Genomic DNA, 26,071 nt, shown 5'->3' on the forward strand with positions numbered 1-26,071 from the left:
TCATTTACTCTCAATAACTCAAACTAAAAGTGGAAAACTGTCAAAGTGTTTTTTTTTGTATCCACTTTTTCTCTTTATTTTCTATTTTTCTCCCATCCCAATTTCGTATCGCCAATTCTCCCCTTCAATTCTCCCCTCCCCTGTCTTGAACGTTGCTAGACTATGCCTCCCACTGGTCGGCTGTAGTGAGGATAGAAGCCTTGCATCACGTGTCCCCTCCGGTACACGAGGAGGCAGCCTGTCGCATCTTTTCACCAGACAGCGCGGACGTTCAGTGGCGATGAGTAACGCGTCCCCCGATACTTCCTGTCGCTGCTGTACAGGTGTCACCCAACCGACCTGTAGGAGTCGCTGTCCACAACGCCCAATCCCCACCCATCGACTTTCCACCCGCTACCTCTGCCAACTGAGATAGTATGACGACTGGCCCAAGCCGGAGGCAATGCTGACACCGGGATTCGAGACCGGAGTCTCTTGCATTGGTGACGAGCGCAATCTCCGCTACGCCACCCAGCCGCCTGTCAAAGTGGTTTTGAGTTTTGTCAGCATAAAAATAATAAATAAATAAATCAGCATTGTTGTGAATTTAAAAAGTTGACTCTAAACAACAACATAAAATACATTCCCTATGATCCCACTAAAAGAAAAGACATTTCAACATAATTCTGTGAAATTGTAGGCCTAGGTGTATTTCATTGTGGGGTCAATAACACTGGATAATGTGTAAGATCCTGAGTCTAATCTGCAGGGGTGATGGAAGAGTGCTCTATGTATGCAGAAGGTTGTAATTCTACTGAATTCCCATTAAATGCGATGCCCGAAATTACCTGTATGTGATGGAGGAGTGCACTGCACTTTGCAGGTTTACAATTCAACTCAATCAACATTACATGGAGTTATGCCACAATACCTAGTATTGTATAAATTTGCCAAAAAGCCCCCCCCCCTTGCAACCCTAATCACGAGGATTGTTTACAATGCTGCACCTCCAGTCCAGTTTCCTGGACACAGATAATAGTCCTATAGTTTATGTTTCAACCAATAATACTATGAAAATCTTTCATGATATTAGATGATATTATGTTTAGTGAAACAGCTATAACACAAAGCCATTTTTGTCATGCCTTTGATGAATTAAAGTGGTGAGAGAACTGGAGCGATGAATGCAAATCTGATGTTGCTATATTGATAACACTAACCAGTATTGGTGAGGTGTTGGTTGGGAGAAGAGAGAGAGAGGGGGGGGTCTAGACTGGGTGTGGTCAGAAGGTTGTGCATGGGTCTGTTTGTGCTGAGTGGGCTGTTTGCTGAATCCTCTTGGCTCCCTCTCCCTGTGCCCGCACACACCACACACTGGCAGCCAGGCGGACGGGCAGGGGTAGAGTGTGCCAACACAGCTGCCTATTGAGAGGCAGCGTTATGGACACAATGTGAGCGACAGACTTGCTGTATCGACAGCTCACCCTTTTCTGCTGTTGTGGCCAGAAATAAACCATAAATACCCCCCTGCTCGTGTCCTCCACCGGCTCATCCCTACCACACACCAAGTGGCACAGAAACAGAGGGACGGTAAACATTTCCTAACAAGCAACCCAGGTAAAAAACGCAATATGGGGGCTACACAGTATAGGTTCAATAGGGCTTTATACCAGGAGTCGGGTGTTAAAACCACTATGGTGGGTTTTGAGCGACAGGGGTAGTACAGGGTATGAATATAGTAGTACAGTAACTATTGAGAATGGAATTATTACTACTACTAGAAATTATGAAATAGTGTAAAAGATAGAAATTCTAATTCAAAGTGATGTATTTGGGGAAAAGGTTTTGATATAAGGGATAATGAGGAGATGTATATTTTTAACATATGGCAACCAAAAAGGCTCTCACAAAGAAGTGGATGAGTCAGGTACAGATGGAGGGAGAATGGATGGACGTGATCCATGAGATCTATGTGATGGAAAAGTTTACTTGTGCATTGAGACAACAGAAGGAAAGGTTCGAGGAGATGGTGGGAGGCCCATGAGACTTTGTGACTGTGTGAAATACAGAGAGAAGTGAAACTGTGAGCTCACATTCATCAAGTAACATTACAGCAATGATTTTAGGAGATGTTGTGCAATGCATTGCTTTATTTTACCCCCAAGGGTAATAGGCTAAAGTGTTTCAGTAAGTAAGGACCCAGACTTGAGTTTTTAGGTTTTTAGTGGTAGTATTTGGTGGATTTTCAGCACAAGTTAACATGAGTTGATGGACTTTTAGCATGAGTTAGTGTGACAAACTATGGCCTGATCAGTGGATAATCTAGGGTTAATATGTTTCAGAGTACCACATCCATATGACAATAATATGATAATATGGTAGGTTTCCTTGGTTGTCATACACATAATCCAAAAGTGTAATAGAGAGTAATATAATGGGAATAATTCTCAGATTATTCCTGCCTAGTTTCTCATCTTTAGGCCAGGACAGAATTATTACATGATACAGTGATAATGAGAAGTGCAATTGCAACATTGATAATCTTGAGTGTGTATGTTGCTCCCAAAAGAGGACCAGAGGACCAGGAGGATGTCAGAGCAGCAGAGCGCCCCAGAGCAGCTTGCTGCTGGGAAGAGCCAGGGTGGAGCTGGAGTCACTTACAAGGTACTGGACGGTTTATCTTTTAAAATACATATTCTGTTCTCTCATTTGAATGATCTGTCTCTCTGTGTTCTTTCTGTTAATTAAGTATCTTCTACATTGTCTTTATTTGTCCTAGGTGGTGCTGTTTGAGTTTGAGAACTTCCAGGGTCGCAAGGCTGAGTTCACTGCCGAGTGTAAAGATTTGGCCGAGAAAGGCATTGAAAAGGTGGGCTCTTTGCTGGTTGAGTCAGGCCCGTAAGTATAGGTGCATCCTTCCTGATTACAAACACATACAGAGATATAATGCAAATACAGTCAAAGTTATTACATTTTAGATACAATCTATCTACAATCTGTTATTAATGTAACATAAAGTTTGTTGATAGTAGACTAACCATCACTGAACCATCTTCTCCTCATACTGCCTCAGTTCCTTCTTCCTCTCCTCTCATTGAGTCTCTCTTTCCCCCTCATCTCTCCTGTTAGATGGGTGGGCTATGACCGCAAGGGGTTCACAGGTGAGCAGTTCATCCTGGAGAAGGGTGAATACCCACGCTGGGACACCTGGACCAACAGTCAGAGCAGCTACTCCTTCTGGTCTCTAAGGCCCATCAAGGTGGTGAGTTACCACTCGGAATGTCCTCACTGAACTCTGTGGTATCCAAGGGCTTTGGATCATAAGGTCAAGGCAACAACCACAACAAAACAATACATTTCCCTTGACAACGCAGTAGGTTCGCAAGATCGAGGCCAGCAGTGGAACCACAATTCTGTTTGGACCAAGCAGGCACACGGGTGCTGCAGAATTCTGGTCACTCGACCTAGAGATCTGTTACTATCATAAAACTGTTGGGAAATGGCTCCCCCTTTACTAGTGGGCAACTTGACATATAAGCAGCCACCACCTAGACTCATACATTGCCTTTGAACATCTAATCCGTTCTATACCGTCTGATCTCACAAAAGTGTTACACAGTTCTGGCTGGTGCTCCTATAAGAACCATAGGTCACTAAATGTCACCCTTTGGTGGTGGAGGTCACTGGAGGTTGACCAACAGTGACCTGATCCGACCACACATGCTATTATAGACCATGTCATCCTTACTTACTCACCATCCACCAGCTCCACGTGGACAGCGTGCTCTCAGTAATATCCCAGTGTGCTTCCATCCTCTTTAGGACGGTGCTGAGCACAAGCTGCACCTGTTTGAGAACCCTGGCTTCAGTGGCAGGAAGATGGAGATTGTGGACGATGATGTGCCCAGTTTGTGGGGACATGGTTTTCAGGACCGCGTAGCAAGTGTCAAGGCTCTTAACGGAACGTAAGGACTCCCCTCCATCCCTCTCTCTATCCCTTCATCTCACTTGCTTTTCCCTTCCAATCTTTGTCCTTGTCCATTCAAGTGTTTTGCCGTTTCTTTTGTGTCTTTCTGTTATAAAATCTGTTTATTATATTGCAGTATTTCTACCCTCCCTCTCTACAGATGGGTTGCCTACATGTACCCAGGCTACAGGGGGCGCCAGTTCATCTTCGAGCGAGGAGACTTCAAGCACTGGAATGACTGGGAGGCCCCAGCACCCCAGATCCAGTCTGTCCGTCGCGTGCGGGACATGCAGTGGCACAAGAGAGGGTGTTTCACTACCCCCGCCCCAGCTCCTGCCCCTGCCCCTGTGCCTGCCCCAGCCCCTGCACCACCTGCCCCCCCTGCTGCTGCTGGGGCCAGTTGAAGAGTGTCTTCAACAACCTCCCCCCTACAGCCTGCCCCATGCTACCATCATTGCCTACCCTCTGCCTTACCCCAACCACAGCAGATGCTGCTTGTGCCCAGTGAGAAGTGCTATGTATGTTTCAGTGGCAAATAAAATCTGTTTGACCCAGAGGTGGCCATGTTTGTCCTATTGTTATACTTTTCAAGTAGAAAAAAGGGTAGGGACCGCACTCTAGGAATATCGTTTGTTTTAATACGCACAAAACGTTTTCGACCGTCCGGCCGAATGGTTGCAACAAACAAGCCTTAACTAGGCTATGATCGACAACATGACAGGTGGAAACAATCAGTAATTAGGACAGGCTATAGGTTGACATCATGACAGGTGGAAACAATCAGTAATTAGCATAGAATAGGTTGACAACATGACAGGTGGATCCAATCAGTAATTAGCACAGGCTAGGTTGACAGGTAGACTTCTCATCACAGTGACCATGAATGCGTAATGGCTATAGGCTATGATGTAGAAACGATGCCATCCTGGATAGATATATTATGCAACAATATACACATATTACAATACAACATTTAAAAGTCTGTATGGAAATCAACTGTAGCACACTGGGAGTATCAGGTTGTTTAGACCGTTCATAAATCAGTGCACTAGTCATTGAGTGTTTATACAGTAGACAGGTTAGTAGGCTAAGACTCCACCTACAGGAATGGAGCCAAATTAAACTCTTCGTTCATACTAGATGGAAACATCGATTGGAGCCGATGAATCCATACACATTCCCGCTGCAAAAGGAGTTGTTCATGGTTGCCACCCCTTCTATTAAGATATCTCCAAACCTATACACTTGAGGTCACTGATTTTATGATCCATTTCGTTAAAATGTCGTGCCACGGGAGAATTAATGTCGGCCCGCTTTATATTGCTTCTGTGTTCGTTCAATCTGATTTTTTATTTGCGGGATGTCTGTCCGACATAGTATTTTTTACACTGGCAGAATAATAAATACACTGTGTGTGGAATTGCACATTATTAGAGATCTGATCTTGTAATTCCTTCCATTATGGAAGTCGTGGAATGTGTTTGTTTTGACCATGTGCCTACAAGATATGCATGTTCTACATGGGAAGCTTCCATAAATAAAAGGCTCTGGCCTTGAATATGACAAATATGAATATACTTTTCAAGTGAAATGGGCGGAATATTGAAGATTTGAGAAAACAAAATGTCAAAACTGAATTCAAGATTAAATTTGTTTTGCTGATATACCCGCTATTAAGGGCCAACAGGGACTTGTTACAGACCCAAAGAAAATCAACGAGATGTTTATTGCGTTTTATTCTAACCTATACAAGTCAGAAGTGATATTCGATCACAATAAACTGGATTCATTTCTTGATCAAATTAACCTACCTAAAATTTCAGAGGAAGACGCTAAACAGTTAGATGCACCTATTACACTAGAGGAACTTAGGGAGGCTACAGTATATCTGAATTGCAAAGTGGTAAGGCCCCTGGATGGGATGGTATCCCACCAGAACTGTACCTCTCATGTTGGGATGTAATCGGACCCCTATTACTTGACATGATTTTATACGCAATCAAAGAGGGGAACTTCCCCAGGGACGTTAATATGGCACTTATAACGGTCCTCCTTAAAAAAGATAAAGACCCCACCGACTGTGGTAGTTATAGACCCTTAAGCCTCCTCGGAACCGATATTAAGCTGTATGCTAAGGTTCTAGCCATCAGACTAGAAAAGCATATGACATCTTTAGTTCATCCTGATCAGACAGGCTTTATAAGAGGCCGCCTGATCACGGATAATATTAGACGGTTACTGCATGTGATAGAAGCCAGCAAATAAGCTGTACTTCCTGTAGCTGTATTATCCTTGGATGCGATGAAGGCCTTTGATAGGTTGGAATGGTCTTATTTATGGGCAGTACTTGGAAGGATGGGGTTAGGAGATGGATTTATTAATATGATCAAAGTACTATACACAGATCCGTCGGCCATGATTATAACAGGGAAATTCACCTCCCCAAACTTCCCTGTGTCGTGCTCGTCCAGACAGGGTTGTCCTCTTAGTCCCGGACTGTTTGCTCTATCTCTAGAACCTCTGGCACAGTATATAAGACAATCCCAATCCATAGAGCCGATCTCAATTAAGGGCACACAGCATCATATCAGTTTATATGCGGACGATATAATAATGTTCATGCAAAACCCTACCACCTACCTCATCTTTTCAAGGTAATAGATGATTTTGGCAATCTATCGGGATTTAAGATAAACTGGCCAAAATCGGCCTTCCTTCCACTTAATGTGACTGCGAAGGCTACCTCACTCCCAGAAAATATACCAATGGTAGAACACTTTAGATGTCTTGGAGTTGAGATATTTCCCACAATTTGCCAAACGGTGAAGTATAATTATGCCGGATTCCTAGATAGGATCACAGACGACTTCGGCAGGTGGTCAAAACTAAAAAACTCAGTACAGGCCCGAGCATCAATAGTTAAGATGGATGTTTTGCCTAGAATCAACTTTTTCAGTTCAATGTTGCCGTTACCCCCCCCCCCCCCCCCCCCCCCCTGTTGGTTACTGGCAAAAATTACAATCCGCCGCATATAAATTTATTTGGAACAATAAACCTCCACGAATAAAAAGATCCACTGCACAGAGAAATAAAGCCGACGGGGGATTAGCATTCGCAGATTTCAGCTACTATTTTAAAGCGTTCTCTTTAAGACCACTGATCACCTGGTTTGATTCTCAAGCATCTGTATCCTGGAGACCATTAGAGGAGAACATAGTGGCACCACATAGAGTGCAGGATGTAGTATACACCAACTTATCAATTAAGCAATGCAACTTGAAATTTGGCCCTCTTATTACACATGTGATTCGGATATGGCGTGACACAGAAAAAATGTACTAACCAACATAAATGGCATAGTCATACTCCCCTATTTAATAACAATGCACTCCTTATTGCATAACAGAGAGAGGTTAGGGATGCACATTGTGTCAGACCTTATAAGGGCATATAGCCACGCCCCTTTTAGTTTGATTGATTGTAGCCACGCCTGATTTACGCCATGATTTATGACCCCCTAAGTCACGCCCCCTTTTCTGATTGGTCGAGGATTCAAGGAGGCGGGACATCCGGTTTCGAGGGGAGGGACATCCGGTTTTAGGAGGGGAGGGACATCTGGTTACGGAAGGGGAGGGGTTTTCAGAATTTTTTTCAAAATAAAAGTTTTTTTTTAAATTTTTTCTTCTTCAAAATAAAAGTTTTTCAAAATAAAAGATTCAAAAATATTTTTTTTTAGTGTCAGAAATAAAAGATTCAAAACTTTTTTTTATTTTCAATTTTCAGAATGTGTGTATTCCAAGGTTTTCAGATTAAACATTTCACAATAATATTTGTATTTGTGTATTCCAAAAGTCTTAAGAAAAATACAATATCTTCACAATATGTATTTGTGTGGACATAAACATTTCAAATGTCTGTTTCTTAAGATTGTATTTGTGTATTCCAAGGTTTTCAGAATAAACATTTCACAATATGTATTTGTGTATCTTAAGAATATGTATTAGTGTTTCTTCACAATATGTATTTGTGTGGACATAAACATTTCAAATGTCAGTTTCTTAAGAATGTGTGCATTCCAAGGTCTTAAGAAAAATACAATATCTTCACAATATGTATATGTGTATTCCAAGGTTTTCAGAATAAACATTTAAAGTGTGTGTGTGTTTTCTTAATGCCAAATGCCAAATGCAAAATACAATTTGTGAAATGTTTAATCTGAAAACCTTGGAATACACACATTCTGAAAATTGAAAATAAAAAAACGTTTTGAATCTTTAATTTCTGACACTAAAAAAAAACGTATTTTTGAATATTTTATTTTGAAAAACTTTTATTTTGAAAAAAAAAAAACTTGTATTTTGAAAAAAATTCTGAAAACCCCTCCCCTTCCGTAACCAGATGTCCCTCCGCTCCTAAAACCGGATGTCCCTCCCCTCGAAACCGGATGTCCCGCCTCCTTGAATCCTCGACCAATAAGAAAAGGGGGCGGAACGTAGGGGACCATAAATCATCTCAAAGGGGGGCGTGGCTACAACCAATCAAACTAAAAGGGGCGTGGCTATATGCCCTTATAAGGTCTGACACAATGTGCATCCCTAACCTCTCTCTCACAACAACCTATCAGATTCACCAAATGGGAAAAGAAGGGCATACAAGCAGGGGCGGACCTAGCACATTTGGCGCCCTAGGCGAGATTTATTTTTTTTTGCTCTGTGCAGTTTTGGCGCACCCCTCTATATCTGCAACCATTATTTTTACATAAAAAAAATTCTAACATAAGGGAAAATGAGCCAAATATCTAAAACGGTCGGTCGGTCTGAGCCTCCCCCCCCCAAAAAAATCTAAACATTGCTGCGCTACCAACCGGTTAACCCTTTTCACTGCGACAATACACCGAAGGTTAACCCTTTCACGACCGTCGGTTGTGTGATAGTAAAGGGTTAACCCTCCGTCGTGTTGCAGTGAAAGGGTTAACAGTTATACAGTAAAGTACTGCACCTTTATTTTTTACAAGCAAGAACAAGAGCTAAGAATAAATGTAAAATGCACACTAAAGAATTAAAACAAATAAACAACTTAGCTAACACACAATAATAATAATAATAATAATAATAATAATAATAATAATAATAATAATAATAATAATAATAATAATAATAATAATAATAATAATAATAATAATAATAATAATAATAATAATAATAATAATAATAACAAACAATAAAATAACGTGCACATTTGCTTTAAAAGAAAATTATGTATTTATGTAAGATTGCCCTCCATGGTTTAAGCTGTGTACAAGTGCCTCTGCTTGCTTCATCAGCTCTTGGTGTGGCAGGTCTTGGAAGTTGTACAAAATTGCATACCTTTCACCTTGGCACGTTTCTCGTCTTCTTCTTTTCTTCTCTTTTTAAACTGGATGGCCGGATGGCTTTTGCCTCTTCATAGTTCTCTAACATTAGTCTTTCTTTCCTCAACGCTCAATTCTATAAACACTTGACCGATACCCATCAATGCACAGCGCTCTAGCATGTTCTGACTGTGAACACCTAAAGCTGAGGCTCAGACCGACCGACCGTTTTAGATTTTTGGCTCATTTTCCCTTTTGTTAGGATTTTTTTATGTAAAAATAATGGTTGCAGATATAGAGGGCGGCGCCAAAACTGCACAGACATTTTTTTTTTTTTTTTTTTGGCGGCCCCCTCTGGGTGGCACTCTAGGCGACCGCCTATATCGCCTGTAGGAAGGTACGCCCCTGCATACAAGCCATACATACATTGGGGGATGTTTTCAACGATCAGGGTTTTTGCAACTTTGAAGATATATATAACAAATTTAACCTCACCAAATCCACTTTTTATTTCTATCTACAATTAAGAGCAGCTTTAAAGGCTCATGGAGTTCCATTAAAGGTGCCGCTTGAACACCACAGATATCACAAATTCTTTTATGAAAAGGAAACATCGAGAGGCTTTGTATCTGAGTTTTATCGTCACTTACTTACGTCCTCATATGAGGTCCTTCCTCTAGACTGGGATATACCAAACTTGGAAGTAGATTTTGATTGGGATGAAGTTTGGGCAAACGTACGGCTTTCATCACGTAACCCGGATCATCAACAGATTAATCTTAATTTTATTCATAGGACTTACTTAACTCCTAGACGTTTGTTTCTAATGGGGCTTAAACAAGACTCTCGATGCTCCTTATGTTTAAACGGTGATATTGGTACATTTATGCATATGTATTGGGAATGCCCTCCGGTTAAGACATTCTGGGAAGAAGTAACCACGCAATTATCAGAATTTTTATCTCTGACCATACCTGTACTGCCTTCTGTATTGATGTTGAATGATGTTTCTCAGTTAGCAGCCTCTATACAGGTAAAGAGACTAATTTTGTCCGGTCTTACGGCTGCTAAAAAGCTGATGGCATCACGCTGGATTCAACCGGATAAAATGTGCCGGAAGGTATGGGTTCAACTTCTTACCTATCTCGATGTGATTTATCTAGAGATATCTACAGCAAGAATTTTAGGTGTTAGTGAAGCCAGTATAGCAATCTGGTTAGAGGTGGTGGAGAGGATAAAGGTTAGCATATGAATTTGTAATTCCTGGTGTTAAACGGAATAATGGATGGATTGTCCAAAAAGGGGTCCTGGGGGGGGGGGGGGGGGGGAGCGAGCAAGAGCATAGGTATTGTATTGCATTTATTACGGGTAAATCTTTTAATTTACATTTATTTTGATTTAAGTACTGGACTGTCATTAATTTCATTATTGTGTCAATCATAGTCCTGTGATTTATTGTGGATTTCCATTGTTTATGTATTGTGTGTCTGGTTTTATGTAAAAAAAAAAAAAGGGGGGACAAATAAAAAACATTTGTTAAAAAAAAAAAGATTTAAAAAAAAATCTATAAAGTTGAATAGATTGTTGATTTAACCCTCACATCTTCAGACATAATTATGTTATCCCAGCAAAAGAGTATACGTCTTAATGACAGCTTGTTATTCCAGCAACAGTCTAAGTCTTAATAACAGCTTATGTTATCTCAGCAAGAGAGTCTGTCTTAATGACAGCTTATGTTATCCCAGCAAAAGAACAAAATTAAATTTAATAGATTATGTTGATTTAACCCTCACATCTTCAGACATAATTATGAATTTTTTTTCTCTCAATTAAATTTTATTAAGATAAATACATGTTCCACATACTTGACAGCTTGTGTTATCCCAGCAAGAGTCTACATCTTAATGACAGCTTATGTTATCCCAGCAAAAGAGTGTACGTCTTAATGACAGCTTATGTTATCCCAGCAAGTGAGTCTAAGTCTTAATGACAGCTTATGTTATCCCAGCAAGTGAGTCTAAGTCTTAATGACAGCATATGTTATCCCAGCAAAAGGGTGTACGTCTTAATGACAGTCTAAATCTTAATGTCAGACAGCTTATGTTATCCCAAGTCTTAAGTCTTAACCCTTTCACTACCGCACTACCAAATGGTTAAGCCTTTCACTGCGTCAATACAGAAGGTTAACCCTTTATTATCACACTACAGACGGTTAACAGTCTGTAGTGTGATAGTAAAGGGTTAACCTTCTGTAGTGTGGTAGTGAAAGGGTTAATGACAGTTTACAATGTTCCAGCATTAAAAATACATAAGTGTATTTGATTAATGCTTTGATTCACATCTATATACCATCAGTGGAACTGATGATATCATGTGCTCACTCAGAGCTCTGTTGAATATAGAGGGTGTATGTATGGTTGTAACTGACTGTAATTGCTCTCTACTGCCCTCATGACTGCATGTATATCTGTGTCCACTGGAGAGCGCTGTAGGCGGAGCGTCTACTGTCTACACCCGGTTGGGACTATATAAACCTTCTCCTACTGTTCCTTCTTCTCACTTCTGCCCCTCCAGGAGAGGAGATCATATGTGCTGCTGTATTATGAGACAACGTGATAAATAAACCGCTGCCAGCAGAGCAAGGCCAAAGATAGAATACCATGCCTCTTGTATACATTATTGTCGCCCCATTGCCAAATCTGTTAACAAGCTCGCTATTCCTCTCCCCATGGTCATCATTGTGCCTTCTGAATGTTTATTGTTCCTTTTAAGAAGATCACCATGATAACTAATAATAAATTATATATATCAAATGGATTATGCTAAAATATTTAATAATATACTATCACTCAAATCTTTGTATTTTTTGTAAATTTAAATATCCAATTGATCAAGTCGAGTAGACATCATCTAGTTACATCATTACGATTGATTCCATCTTGAGGATTGATCAGATTGATTCCATCTCTATTATTTAAAGGTGCAGAGCCTTCAAAGGACATTTAAAGGTGACATGCATTATAAATGTCTTTTTTCGGTGTTTAGCATTGTATTATAGTAATAGGAGTTAGTATCAATGTGTTTGTGTCTCTAAATACCATATTGGCGGATTGCCGTCATTCAGGTCATTCATTTCCTGGTCCATTTTAATCAGGTCAATCTGATTTGACTCGCATGGTGACGTCACGTGGCGCTGGGGAAGAGGATAGTGATCCGATTGGCTCTGTGGTTGGAGCCAATGCCCGCCCACAACCTAGGCAGCCCACACAGATAGCGATAGCAGAGCGAGTGGAAATCACTTCCTCCAACAGCGAGGCAGATAGTGTAATCCGACACCTCGACTGCACTCTGCGAGGGAGAGAGAGAGAGAGAGAGAGAGAGAGGGAGAGACAGAGAGGGAGAGAGAGAGAGAGGGAGGGAGAGAGAGAAAGAAAGAGGATAGATCGCTCGAGAGCCCGCGTCTGCGTGTGCTTGTTTACACAGTGCTCAGTGCCTCAGTCTCTCTCTATCTCTCTCTGTCTGCCAGTCGCTGGGAGAGAGAGAGAGAGAGAGAGATAGAGAGAGAGAGGGAGAGAGAGATAGAGAGGGAGGGAGAGAGAGAGAGAGGAGAGATCGCTCCTCCGTGCCTCAGTATATCTCTCTCTGTCTACCAGTCGCATACTGTGTGGATGACTGTCACTCAAAGTGCTTATGGGTGGAGCCAGGCCATCACAGCCTGAAATACTGATGCTGTGAAATGAGGCTTTTGAGTACTTGATAAGAAATATAAAACAATGCATTTTCTTGAAAAAAAAAACCTTACAGATGTCTTCAATAGACTCACAGGAATTGTGTAAAGTTGCCCAAATAGTGCTAGGAATAGCAATGCAGGTCCCCATTAACACTTTGAATGCCCATCACGACATAACTCGTGTTATCAGCCCCCCCATTGAGTGCCCACAACGAGAAATATCGTTTTATTTTTTTATTAGCAATCTGAATTCATATTTCATCAACTGAGTCTACCGTTGGTAAACCAGCCCCACCAGGCGCTCAGATGTGAAAAAAGCGCCCCCTATAGTCTCCCAGATGGTAATGCACCCTTTTGGAATGGACTCAATGAAAATGGATGAGAAAAAAAAAATCCGGAATCCACATTTTACTTCTCACGCATGTAACCGGAGCCGATCAGATTCATTGTGGACCCTCAGAACAGCGTGTAATATGTCTTTACAGTACGTAGCATTGGATCAATAAAAGGATCGATTTTTGGAATGGCGATCAGGAATTGGAATAATCTTTTTGGATACCATCTGATCTCAGGTAAGGAATCTATTTTACCAGTCTTAGGATAATCAGACCTGTTTTCACGGAGATATACGCTTTTCCCCTATGTGTGATATGGCTGTTTGACTGTGCGAGCGATCAGGAACTAAGAGAATCGATTTTCAGCTTGCGGCACCAGCGTGCATACGTACACATATACTATCAATAATCTAGCGTTTATTTGAAAACGATTCATAAATAGGCCGAAAAATGACAACGTTCTAGAATATTCCAGTTCCAGGGCGTTTATCACAGAATCTTTTTTCTTCTTCTTGAAAACGAGGGCTTTTCAAAATGCTATAAACGGAAATGAACCGATAAAAAAAAATCCGCTTCGACAATGTTGACTGGAAAATGAGTCATTGATAAGCGACGGGCAGAGTAGACACATAGCCATAATTTAAAACATAGATTAGGCGATATTAACGTTAACATTGAAGTGGATGGTGGTCATTCAAGCACTAAATGTGTGCCCCCTGCTGGGCACTGAAAGTGTTAATGTAATGTCAAATGTAAGCCTAGAATAGTTTGTTGACAAAATTGTAAAGCAACCTTTCAGGAGGCTTTCTAGCTTCTTACTGTGTTCCATGGATACAATTTTCCACTGAGGACAGTTTGTTTATTCAGTTATGAAAATATACCATAGGAATTATTCACTCATATGACTCTCACAAAATGACATTTAAGATAATGACACAAGGTAGCATAATGCTAGCAATTATTTTATGCAAAAAAGGACAAACATTTCCCACAAAACATGATATAATAGCATATAGCATATTTATTCTCACACAATACAATATTGACCATATCCTTCACCTCTTTAAAAGCCCAGGCGCTGGGTGGCGCAGCGGACTAAGCGCTCGTCACCAACGCGAAAGACACTGGTATCGAATCCGGCTGTCAGCGTTGCCTCCGGCTTGGCCGGCCGTCATACTGGCTCAATTGGCAGAGATCAGCGGGAGGGAAGCCGGTGGGTGGTAATCTGGTCGTACAGGTCAGTCAGGGTGCCTGCACAGCGAGGAAGGGAGATGGTGAGGGTAGTGTGAGCCTCACACACGTTACACCTCACCAATGAGAGTCCGCGCTGGCAGGTGAAAAGAAGTGGCTGGCTGACTCTGCATGTATCGGAGGGGACATGCGATAGTATCTATCAACCCTCCCTAGACCGACCAGTGGGGGGCACATGCGAGCAACGACCAGGAAGGGGAGGAGGGAATTGGTATGACGACTAAATTGGGATGGGAGAAAAACACAGAAAAACAGGAGGAGAAAAAGTTAAAAATAAATAAAAAGAAGCCCAATCAGTGATCCAAATGTAAACAAATGAGTAGCCCCACGATAGTAATAGAAACTTGTTTTATTCATCAACAGGTTAAACTATTCAAGAACGTATGAGGAATATATCCCATATATATATATAAAAAGAAAAAACACAGACTCTGTCTTTAACATACAATGAAATATACGCATCATAGCAACTCCTATCATGCACTTTGCCACTAAATACTCTTCCTTGTCTATATTATACCTAATATGCACTCAAGACTGTAGCACCCACGTTTCAACACTGTTTGATGAACATTGTTACTAAAAGTTGTACCCTTCCTGCTGACCTGTTGTACACAGAACTTGTAAGTCACTTTGGATAAAACTAAATGTAAATGCTAATGTTATGAGCTGTCAATGTAAAGTAAATGCAATGACATCAAATTGCCAGAGATGGTTGATTATGCTAAATTTAACTCTGCAAATAATCATAGTCATTTAATTTAGTAAGTACTACTAGAATGGTGTGGAATATGAATGCTTTATATTTCTAGTCTTTAACAATCAATGGTTAATGGTTTAACAATCAAAAATACTTGTAACCTCATTTTGACTAAGGCTGAGGTTACACCTTTCGTATCATCTTCGTATTGTTTTCTTATACGCATCGCCGCGTATCGCCGCGACGTCATGCGCCTCGAGTCACACTTTCGTTTTTTTTTTCGTTTTTGTCACCAGAGCACACTGATGTAGTACACTGCCAAAGCAGTAGGTGGCAGTAGGTGGCAAACATGAAGGCAATTTCAACCAATCAGAACGAATGTGCCAATACACTTCCTGGTGGAAGCTCCAGCAAAGAAAATGTCAATAAGGCAGGCGCCTATGCCGCGCCACCATCTTGCTTTACTCAATGCAGCAATAATTTTTCAGCAAAGCCTAATAAAAGTGCAATAAACAAAACGGATACATTCACTGTGTGTTCTGCCTGTCATTTGTTGATGAAACAAAACTAACATCAACACAAGTGACCACCAAGAGCGGATAGTTTAGGCTAAAAAACGATCGGTAGCATTGTAGCATTGTTAGCTGCATGCTAACGTCAATGGAGTATGCCATTATAACAATATAGCATTGTGGCTAGAAGCTAACGTTAGCTCACGCTACTTAGCCAGCATCAAAACTGATGATATCGCGAGCTATCAGTAGTTCGATAACATTAGAGACAACGCTGTGTGTATTAAACAAAGGTGAATAGATGACTGGGCCATTTTGTTTAATGCTTCTTAAGTTGAAAGAGGAACTCTGAGCTAACAGGGTCTGAATCCTGATAGCTCACGTTAGCCAGCTGCTCATGCAATCGGTAATGCTAGCAGAATGAATGGATGTAAACTTTATTTAACATATTGCATATGGGTACAATACAATACGGCTCAATACAAACAATTGTTAAGGGAATGCAGACTGTTGTAGCTTGGACTGGGGTCCTTATAACAATAACTTGACAACACATGGTAGCTGAAGCTATTTGGGACACGGAGCTCTGTCCCAAACACACACACTGTACACAGGAAGGGCACGCAGATGGTATCTACTGCGCATGGGCGTTTTCGCAACAACTGCTCCGTGCTGACTACACGCTGTATTCCTGGCGTTTTTTTTGCGTATCTCCAAACGCAAACACAATTTTGCGTTTCAGCCGTATCCACAAAAAAACGCCAAAAAACGCATTTCTGTGTAGATAGGACATGAAACGTCGTCAAAAACGTATAAAAAAACGCCAGGAATACACTAGTCTAACCATAGCCTAAGGAACCTGGTTCCCAAGAGAGCATAGTATGTGTGTTAAGAGACGGGTTGAGCTGTGGTCACCATAGATCAATTTACATATAGTGTTGGCCAACAGCTGAGACAATGGAGTGGGTAGATAACATGTCCCTGTTATCTGCTGAGGTCTCTTGTGACACAACCTGAGAGACAGCTGCAGAAGGAGGGACTATGTTCCAGTATTACAGTACACTTTCAAATGTATTTTCTATACTCAATATTAGCTTAAATTGAACTGCAAATATTCCTGTTATGATGTGCTAATTATACTGAATGCAATGATATTAAATATGAAATGTTTACGATTAGAATCACAGGGTTTTGAAATTAAGCATCTTCTGAACCAAATTGTCATTACTTAAAATGGTATGAATACTAACTGTTTAGACTAGATACTGATTTAAGTTAAAAACATTATTATTAGAAAATATGTGAGTGGACTTAAGGATAAAAACTGTGATTCTCGTCGAGCATAAAGAGAAATGAGTCAAAAATGGTATGTCTGTGTTCATCTGGTAAACACCAATTAGAAAATATAAATCTTGAATTAAATAACAAAACTATTAAGTAAATTGGACGGTAAATCTATTCTGAGATTTGGAACAAAGAATAGAAGCCGTTGGGTTGCTAGAGACGGCCCCTTTTTTCAAATTGAACTAAGAGAGCCACTGATTGGAAGAAACGTCTCCTTGATGTCACTTCCTGTGACATCACGCAGATACTCCAGGCTCTCTCATAAAAGGGGGCGCTGGGACACACAGAACAGACAGAAACACAGACCGACGGAGACACACAGAAAACCAGAACAGACAAAGAAGCGGTTGCCACGGCGACCCAGACCAATCCAGCAGAGACCGGATGAGAAATGCTGATTTAGAAATAGAAATAATTCAAAGTTGTTTGATCACCTTTATGGAATTACCAGGTCGTATCTTGTCATAGTGAACGACTCTGGAACCAAGCCTTAGTTTATTATGCGTTTTATGCAATAAAACGCTTATATTTTGATACGTCACGACCAATCTTCAAGATTTGTGACCATACACATCTTTTACAATCTATACCTGTATTAAACTGCTAGAACATGTGTTTAGAGTATGCTTCTTTGTATGGTAAATACAGTAAATATGGTAAATGTAGTGGGAGGGTAGGTACACCACAGCCAAAAATTTCTAGTTTCAAACAATGCTCCAGGGATGCAGTTTTTCTCTTGTAACACTTTATGTATTCAATACTAAACATATCCTACATTATTTCGACTTTTCAGATGAAAGACGTGAAAGATGCGACAATAAAGCTGATTCTGGTTCTAATTCTGATTCTGATTGAGCAGGCGGATGGCCTTGGGGAAGAAGCTGTTATTGTGGTGCGGTTCTGGTGCGTATCGTCCTCCATCGCCTGCCAGAGGGGAGTTGGTGACCAGGGTGGGTCAGGTCAGAGGTGATCTTACCAGCCCTGTTCTTGGCTCTCATGTAAAATTCCTTAGATGGCAGCCATGATCTTCTCAGCTGGGCGGATCTCTCGCTGCATCCTGGTCTTAGATGCTGAGGGGAACCAGACGGTAATTGACCATATTCACACAGTGGCCATTTTGTTCTCGTGTCATGCTCAGGTGCATAACATAAGAGCAAAATGGCCGCTGTGTGAATATGGTCTATGGAGATGATGATAGATCACTTTAAATGCCTTGGGGTTGAAATATTCCCGACTATTAACCAGACTGTAAAGTATAACTACTCCAGCTTGGGTGTCAGGATTGCGAAGGATTTTGACAGGTGGTCCAAATTAAAGAACTCATTACAGGCCCGCGCCTCAATAATTAAGATGAATGTCTTACCTAGAATAAATTTTATTAGCTCCATGCTTCCGTTGTCTCCTCCTGTTGGTTACTGGCAAAAACTGCACTCTGCTGCATATAAATTTGTCTGGAATAACAAACGCCCACGCTTAAAAAGAACCACTGCACAGAGGAGTAAATTGGACGGGGTTTGGCATTTCCGGACTTCAAATATTATTTCCAAGCATACTCTCTAAGACCTCTTATCACGTGGTTTGACGCTCAAGCGGCTGTTTCCTGGCGTCCATTGGAGGAGGAGATGGTGTCCCCACACAGACTTCAAGATATCGTGTACACCAACATCTCAATTAAATAATGCAAATTACGATTTGGCCCTCTGATCACACATGTGATCCAGATTTGGCGTGATACCCAGAGAACTCGCACTAACCGCCATAAATGGCACGAGCGAACAAGCAAATATTCATGTATGTTGATGGTTATGGTGGTTTTTTTTATTTTTATTTTGTTTATTTTTTTTCATTCAATATTGATCCTATGTATATTTTCTGACCCCCTTCTGATCTGGGTCTGGTGATCGTGGGTTCTGGCTGGGGGGGGCCGTGGTTCGGGGTCTCTGCATGTCGAGGCACTAAAGAGGCATGGTGCTTTGGCTCGCGGGGGGGCCGGGCTGTGGGTCCTCCGGGACTGTGGCTTGCGGTTGCCGGACCTGGAGGTGGAGGGGGCTCGGTGAGCACTTTTTTATAGTAAAGATTTTATTTTGTTATCCTTTTCTCTGTGACAACTTTTTTTTTACTGGTTGTGTATCCAATATATATAGGTCTAATTTATTGTCTAGTCATTGTTGTGTTAGTTTGTGTTCTTGGATGTCTGTTATGTATTATTGTCATTATTGTGCTGTGTTGTTTCTTGTTTGGAAAAAATGAAAAAAAAAAGATTTGGTCAAAATAATAAGGAAAATACATACCCCCAGGTCCCTAGATGTTCCTAGATACCAAGAACATGCTAATTGACCTTGTAGAAGTGGAGCAATCTTCCATTTACTTAGGCATGTACCTTTAGGCGAAATTTCTGAAAATAGGGCTACAGCTTAACAGGTTAAAGCTGCAACAGGTAGTTTTAAAATGATGAAAATGACATATACAATGACATATACAATGACAATAACTAGTTATAAATGTTTGAATATTGTTTATAATCTCAATAAAATCCCCCAAAATCACCCTATCAAATAAAGTGATCCAACATTGTGCTTAACCTACTTGCCTCGTATGAATGTGTATGCATGTGAATGAATGTTGGTGGTGGTCGGAGGGGCCGTAGGCGATGATTATTCGCCACGCTTCCGTGAGTCTGCCTCAGGGCAGCTCTGGCTGCAATTGTAGCTTACCACCACCGGTATGACTGTGTATGAACGAATAATGGACTCTGTGAAGCGCTCTGAGTCAGAGAAGAGCGCTATATAAATCCAATCCATTATTATTATTATTAGACGATTCTTCTTTGGTAAAGGTGGTGGGAGGGTATAGGAGCACCACAGCCAAACAGATCATTTCTAGTTTCAAACACTGCTCCAGACATCCTGTTTTTCTCTTGTAACACTTTATGTATTCAATACTAAACATATATCATAATTTATTTAGACTTTTCAGAGTTTAGTTTCCCCCAAAAAAACTACCCAGTGCACCTTTAAATTATATGCATAAATGACTCAAAGCTCAGGCATGTGGCCCTGTGGGGGCATTGTTCATAAGTTCAGTCAGGAGCCTTTATTGTGGCTCGGTTATTGTGGCTCGGTTATTGTGGCTCGGTTATTGTGACTCGGTTATTGTGGCTCGGCTGCTGTGTTTGTTATGGTAGCTACTTTATCACTGATTCTACTGCCACTTTGCACCCACCACACCGCACTGTGACTACTACATTGTGGTTATTGTATTGTAAATGAATGCAATTTTTTATCATTGCTATGCTGCAATTTTTTTTGTATCTTTACACTATTTTTATTGCTTCTTTTTTGTACTACTTTATGTTGATTTCACTCCTCGATGCTGTAACAGAATAGAAAAAATTGTCAATAAAGCTGATTCTGATTCTAATTCTGATTCTGATTGAGCAGGCGGATGGCCTTGGGGAAGATGCTGTTATTGTGGTGGGAGGTTCTTGTGCAGTATCGTCCTCCATTGCCTGCCAGAGGGGAGTTGGTGACCAGGGTGGGTCGGGAGAGGTGATCTTACCAGCCCTGTTCTTGGCTCTCATGATGTAAAATTCCTTAGCAGCCAGTGATCTTTTCAGCTGAGTGGATCCCTCACTGCAGCCTGGTTTTATAGGCTGAGGGGAACCAGACAGTAATTGACAGTAATTGTCTATGGAGATGATGAGGATTTGGCATGACACAAACTCCATGATCAAAACTGCTAAAAAAAAATCATCAATGACAAAACTGAGGAAAACAAAAACAAACCATGTGAACTTTGGAAATTACTCAATAATCAACTAGGCTGCAGTAAAAAACTTAAACCAGATTCTCAAACATAAACATAAAGACGGACAACACGCTCATCACAGACAAGCTGGATGTAGCCAATTACTTAAACACTTTCTTCACAAACATAGCCACAACACTGGTAAACAAACTACCCTCCCACTCAGGGCATTATGGGGTAGAACACATAGTAGCATACTACAAGAACCTAGGGGTCCACAAAGACGACTTCAAACTGGAAATGGTAACAACTGAGGTACTCAAAAAACTGAGCGCCCTCCAACCAAACAAGGCCACTGGCCATGACAACATCCCCTCCAAATTCCTCAGAGACTCAGCAGCCGCCATCACCCCAGTCATCACACACATAATAAACCTCTCCATAAAACAGGGACACGTCCCCAAGGACTTCAAAATTGCGAGAGTAACACCCCTGTACAAAAAGGGCAGCAAATTAGACCCAGGCTACTACCGCCCTGTTTCTAGCCTTACCTCCATCTCGAAAGTCATGGAAAAAATAGTATACGAACAGGTCGAAAAGTACCTAGCGGAAAAAAATCGAATCTACGAATTCCAATCTGGCTTCAGAACATCCCACTCCACTGACACATGCCTTCTCTATTTGAACGACCACATCAAACAAGAGGTGGACGCGGGCAAATACTGCGGCATGGTCATGCTGGACCTACAAAAGGCCTTCGACACAGTGTCAATCACACAAAGCAATTGGTTTTGATAGTCTATCAGTGAGCTGGATGCAATCCTACCTGGAGGGGAGAGAACAGATGGTGGAGGTAAACGGTACCCTATCCCCCCCTCCCAGTGAGCTGTGGTGTTCCACAAGGAAGCATACTAGGACCGCTACTGTTCCTAATTTATGCAAATGACATGTCGTCAGCTTGTGACTGCAACTTGTTCCTGTTTGCGGACGACTCAGCCCTGCTGGTTTCTGACAAGAACAAGTTACAGGTTGAAAAAACCCTCAGCTCGGAACTAGGCAAAATCTGCATATGGCTCGCTGATAACAAACTATCATTACACATGGGCAAAACAGAGTCCATTCTCTTCGGTTCAAATAACAAACTCAGCAAGACCGACGGCTTCTCAGTTACAGTGGGTGACAATATTGTCACAAGGAAAGATGAAATTACCTACCTGGGTTCCATCCTAGAGGCTAATCTTTCCTGTGACAAAATGGCATCCAATGTAATAAAAAAAGTCAACCAACGAACTCGATTCTTGTACCGGATCTCTTCTCTGGTAAACAAGAATACCCTGAAGACTCTGGCAGGAGCACTCATTCAAGGGTACTACGACTATGTTTGCACCTCATGGTACCAAAGCACCTCAAAGGCACTAAAAACAAAATTACAAACATCTCAAAACAAACTGGTCAGACTACTGCTTGACCTTACTCCTAGAACCCACCTCACCCCTGCCCACTTTGACAACCTAGGATGGCTTAGAGTAGACGACAGAGTACAGCAACTTGCAATGGGCCTGGTCTACAAGATACACTACACGACCAAGGTACCCATGTACAAAATACTTCCCAAAGGTCAGTGAATACCACGATCACAACACCAGAGGGAGCTCCACAAATCATGTTAAACCCAGATTCGGCTCAAACAAGGGACTAAACACGTTTCACAATTATGCCACATCAATGTGGAACGCCCTACCCAAAGCTGTAAAGGAATGTGAATCACTACCCACTTTCAAAACCACTCTCAAAGAACACCTACGGGAGACTGCAATTTGAAACTGGCCCCTGCAAATGTCATAACCTAACCCCCTCCAATGTACAGTAAATGACCAAGTATGGCTTTGTCAATATTCCAATGTACAGTTTTGCTTGTACAGTGTACAGTATATGTTATGATGAATTGAAAATGGGGGACCCTGATGTAAACAAGACGAAAGTCTTTCTCTGGTCTGCATCCCCTTAACAATTGTATGTATTGAGCTGTACTGTACTGTACTGTACCCATTCTGCAATCTGTTAATAAAGTTTTCAATTAATCAATCAATCAGCATTATAATGTCAAAAACATGTTACTCAGTACCTAGCTGAACTTCTCCATGCTTGCACCCCAGCTAGAGCACTAAGGTCATCAAACAAACTACTTTTAGATGTCCCAAGGTCTAGACTAAAAACAAAAGGTGACCGAGCTTTTGCAGTGGCTGCCCCTAAACTGTGGAACAGTCTTCCACTACAAATTAGGTCTCAGCTAAAGACTCACCTATTTTCTTTGGCGTTTTGAGGCTTAGTAAGCCATACATCCCTGGTCGTGTCGTGATTATTTTAAAGGGGAACTATCTTATAAATGGCCTTCTTCAGTGTTTAGCATTGTTTCCTAGCTATGTGGACTTATATTAATAGGATCTATGTCTCTAATTCTCATATTGGCGCATTCTTCCAATTCTGCTCTCACAATATTCACCCTCACTGAACTGAGTCATCTGAAAATGTGCATATCTGTGATGTCAGAGATTTCTCAGCTGCATAATAATGTGGCAGTTGGTGTGGCAGTTGGCACCAGGCCACACAGTGGTTGGAGCCCAGACTCAAAACGGCTTAAGATCTTGAGGTAGAAAAATGCTGTTTTTGAGTACTTGATTAGAAATACAAAACAATGCATTTTTTTGAAAAAAAAACTTACAGAGGTGTTCCATAGACTCACAGGAATTGTGTAAAAGTGCCCAAATAGTGAAAGAAATAGTAAAATAGTTCCCCTTTAATGTATTGCAGCTTCTGATTTTGTGTATACTGTATTTTGTATTTTTTTTGTATTTCTCAGTTTTTATATTGTTTTAATGTATTGCAGCCTCTGATAGTGTGCATACTGTATTTTTTGTATTTTATTTTTTTATTATTTTTTAAACAAACATATAAACAAACATGACAACACACGATAAGATATACAAGCATTATTAACAGTGCACATCCAATGAAATCACCATTTAGTTAAATGTATTATACAGGATATACCCCTAATACCTGCTATCTAATACCCTATGCTCTAGCTCGTACCCCCCCCTCCCGGACCCCCCATTGGATAATCCATCCATTATCCCTCGCTCCTAACCAGACACTACCATTATATATATATGCTAGCTTTTATTCTCTCAACCACTTCTAACCACATTGTCATTTTGGATTCATTGAGACCCAAAATTCTTGCTGTAGATATTTCTTGATAAATCACATCGAGATATGTAATAATCCAGACCTTTCGGCAAAATTTTTCTGGTTGGAACCATCGTGATGCTATCAGCTTTTTAGCCACTGTGATACCCGATAAAACCAATCTCTTTAGCTGTGGATGTACTGCACACTCAAAAACATCATTCAGCAGTAATACAGAGGGGTGTACAGGTATATTCAGAGTTAAGAGATTTGATAATTGCTGGGTCACCTCTTTCCAGAATATCTTAACTGGTGGGCAGTCCCAGTACATGTGCATAAATGTTCCCTCGTCCCCATTTGTGCATAAGGAGCATTTGGAGTCTTGTTTAAGACCCATTCTGTTCAGTCTTATAGGAGTCAAGTATGTCCTGTGAATATAGTTAAGATTGATTTGTTGATGGTCCGGGTTCCTTGATGTAAATCGAACATTTGCCCAGGCTTCTTGCCAATCAAAATCTTTTTCCAGGTCTGGACGGTATATCCCTCCTCCAGACTGAGTCTAGGTGGAGGGTTTCATACGAGGACGTTAGTAATTGATGATAAAACAAAACCTCTCGATGTCTCTCTTTCATAGAAGAATTTGTGGTATCTGTGGTGTTCAATTGGTATCTTTAATGGAACACTGTGAGCCTTCAAACATAACAATAACTGTGCGTAAAAATAATATGTGGACTCGGTGAGATTACATTTTTTGCGTATTTCTTCATAACTACAAAAACCCTGTTTGTTGAAAACATCACCTAATGAGTGTATGCCTTGCTTTTCCCATATAGGGAATCGTATAGGTCGTTTTCCAATCAAGAGTGCATTGTTATTGAATAAGGGAGTATGATTATGCCATTTATGTGGGTTAGAATATTTTTTGTGTGTTTCACGCCATATCCGGATCGCATGAGTAATTATGGGGCCAAATTTCCGTTCGCATTGCTTAATTGATAATTTAGTGTATGCTATGTCCTTCAGTCTATGTGGAGCTACTATATTTTCTTCAAAATTTCTCCAGGATACTAATGCTTGGGGATCAAACCATGTTGTCAATGGTCTTAAAGTGTACGCCTTAAAATAGTGGAAAAAATCTGGAAATGCCATACCACCATCTGCTTTGTTTCTCTGTGCGGTGGATCTTTTTATACGTGGTGGTTTGTTATTCCAAATAAATTTGTATGTGGAGGAGTGTAATTTTTTCCAGTATCCCTCTGGAGGGGGTAACGGTAGCATTGAGCTGAAGAAGTTGATTCTAGGTAGTATGTCCATCTTAACTATTGATATCCGTGCCTGTACTGAGTTTTTAAGTTTTGACCACCTGTCAAGGTCGTCTTTGATTTTGTTTTGGATTTTTATGTAATTGTGCTTCACCGTTTGTCTTATGGTGGGGAATATTTCCACTCCCAAACATCTAAAGTGTTTTACCATAGGTATCTCTTCTGGGAGGGTTATATTTCTTTTTGCAGGGGCGTTAAGTGGAAGGAAAGCCGACTTCGGCCAATTTATCTTAAATCCCGATAAATCTCCAAAGTCCTCAATCAACTTGAGTAGATGAGGCAATGTGGTGTTGGGGTTTTGCATGAACAGTATTACGTCGTCCGCATATAAACAATTTTTTTGTTGTGTGCCCTTGATTACGATTGGTTCTATGGATTGGGATTGTCTTATATATTGTGCTAAAGGCTCTAATGATAGATCGAATAGTCCGGGACTAAGAGGGCAACCCTGTCTAGATGAGCGTGATACCGGAAAGATTCCGGAGGTGATTATACCTGTTGTAATCATGGCCGATGGGTCTTTGTATAATACTTTAATCATATCAATGAAACCTTTACCTAACCCCATCCTTTCTAATACTGCCCATAGATACGACCATTCCAACCTGTCAAAAGCTTTCATTGCATCCAGGGACAGCATCGCCT

The 26,071-nt window shown here is 40.9% G+C and overlaps 1 protein-coding gene across 1 annotated transcript; it reads left to right on the forward strand.

The window, feature by feature from the left end:
• Positions 1 to 2,568: 2,568 nt before the first annotated feature.
• Positions 2,569 to 4,350, forward strand: LOC311229645 (beta-crystallin B3-like; the record flags this gene model as incomplete). Its single annotated transcript, XM_084315722.1, has 5 exons — positions 2,569 to 2,643; positions 2,759 to 2,877; positions 3,109 to 3,241; positions 3,802 to 3,944; positions 4,107 to 4,350. The coding sequence occupies 5 exons, from the start codon at positions 2,569 to 2,571 to the stop codon at positions 4,348 to 4,350; spliced, it is 714 nt and encodes a 237-aa protein (XP_084171848.1).
• Positions 4,351 to 26,071: the final 21,721 nt, after the last annotated feature.

The sequence above is a fragment of the Notolepis coatsorum genome (assembly GCF_963971535.1).
Source record: "Notolepis coatsorum genome assembly, chromosome: 1".
In the NCBI taxonomy this organism is placed as follows: Eukaryota; Metazoa; Chordata; class Actinopteri; order Aulopiformes; family Paralepididae; genus Notolepis; species Notolepis coatsorum.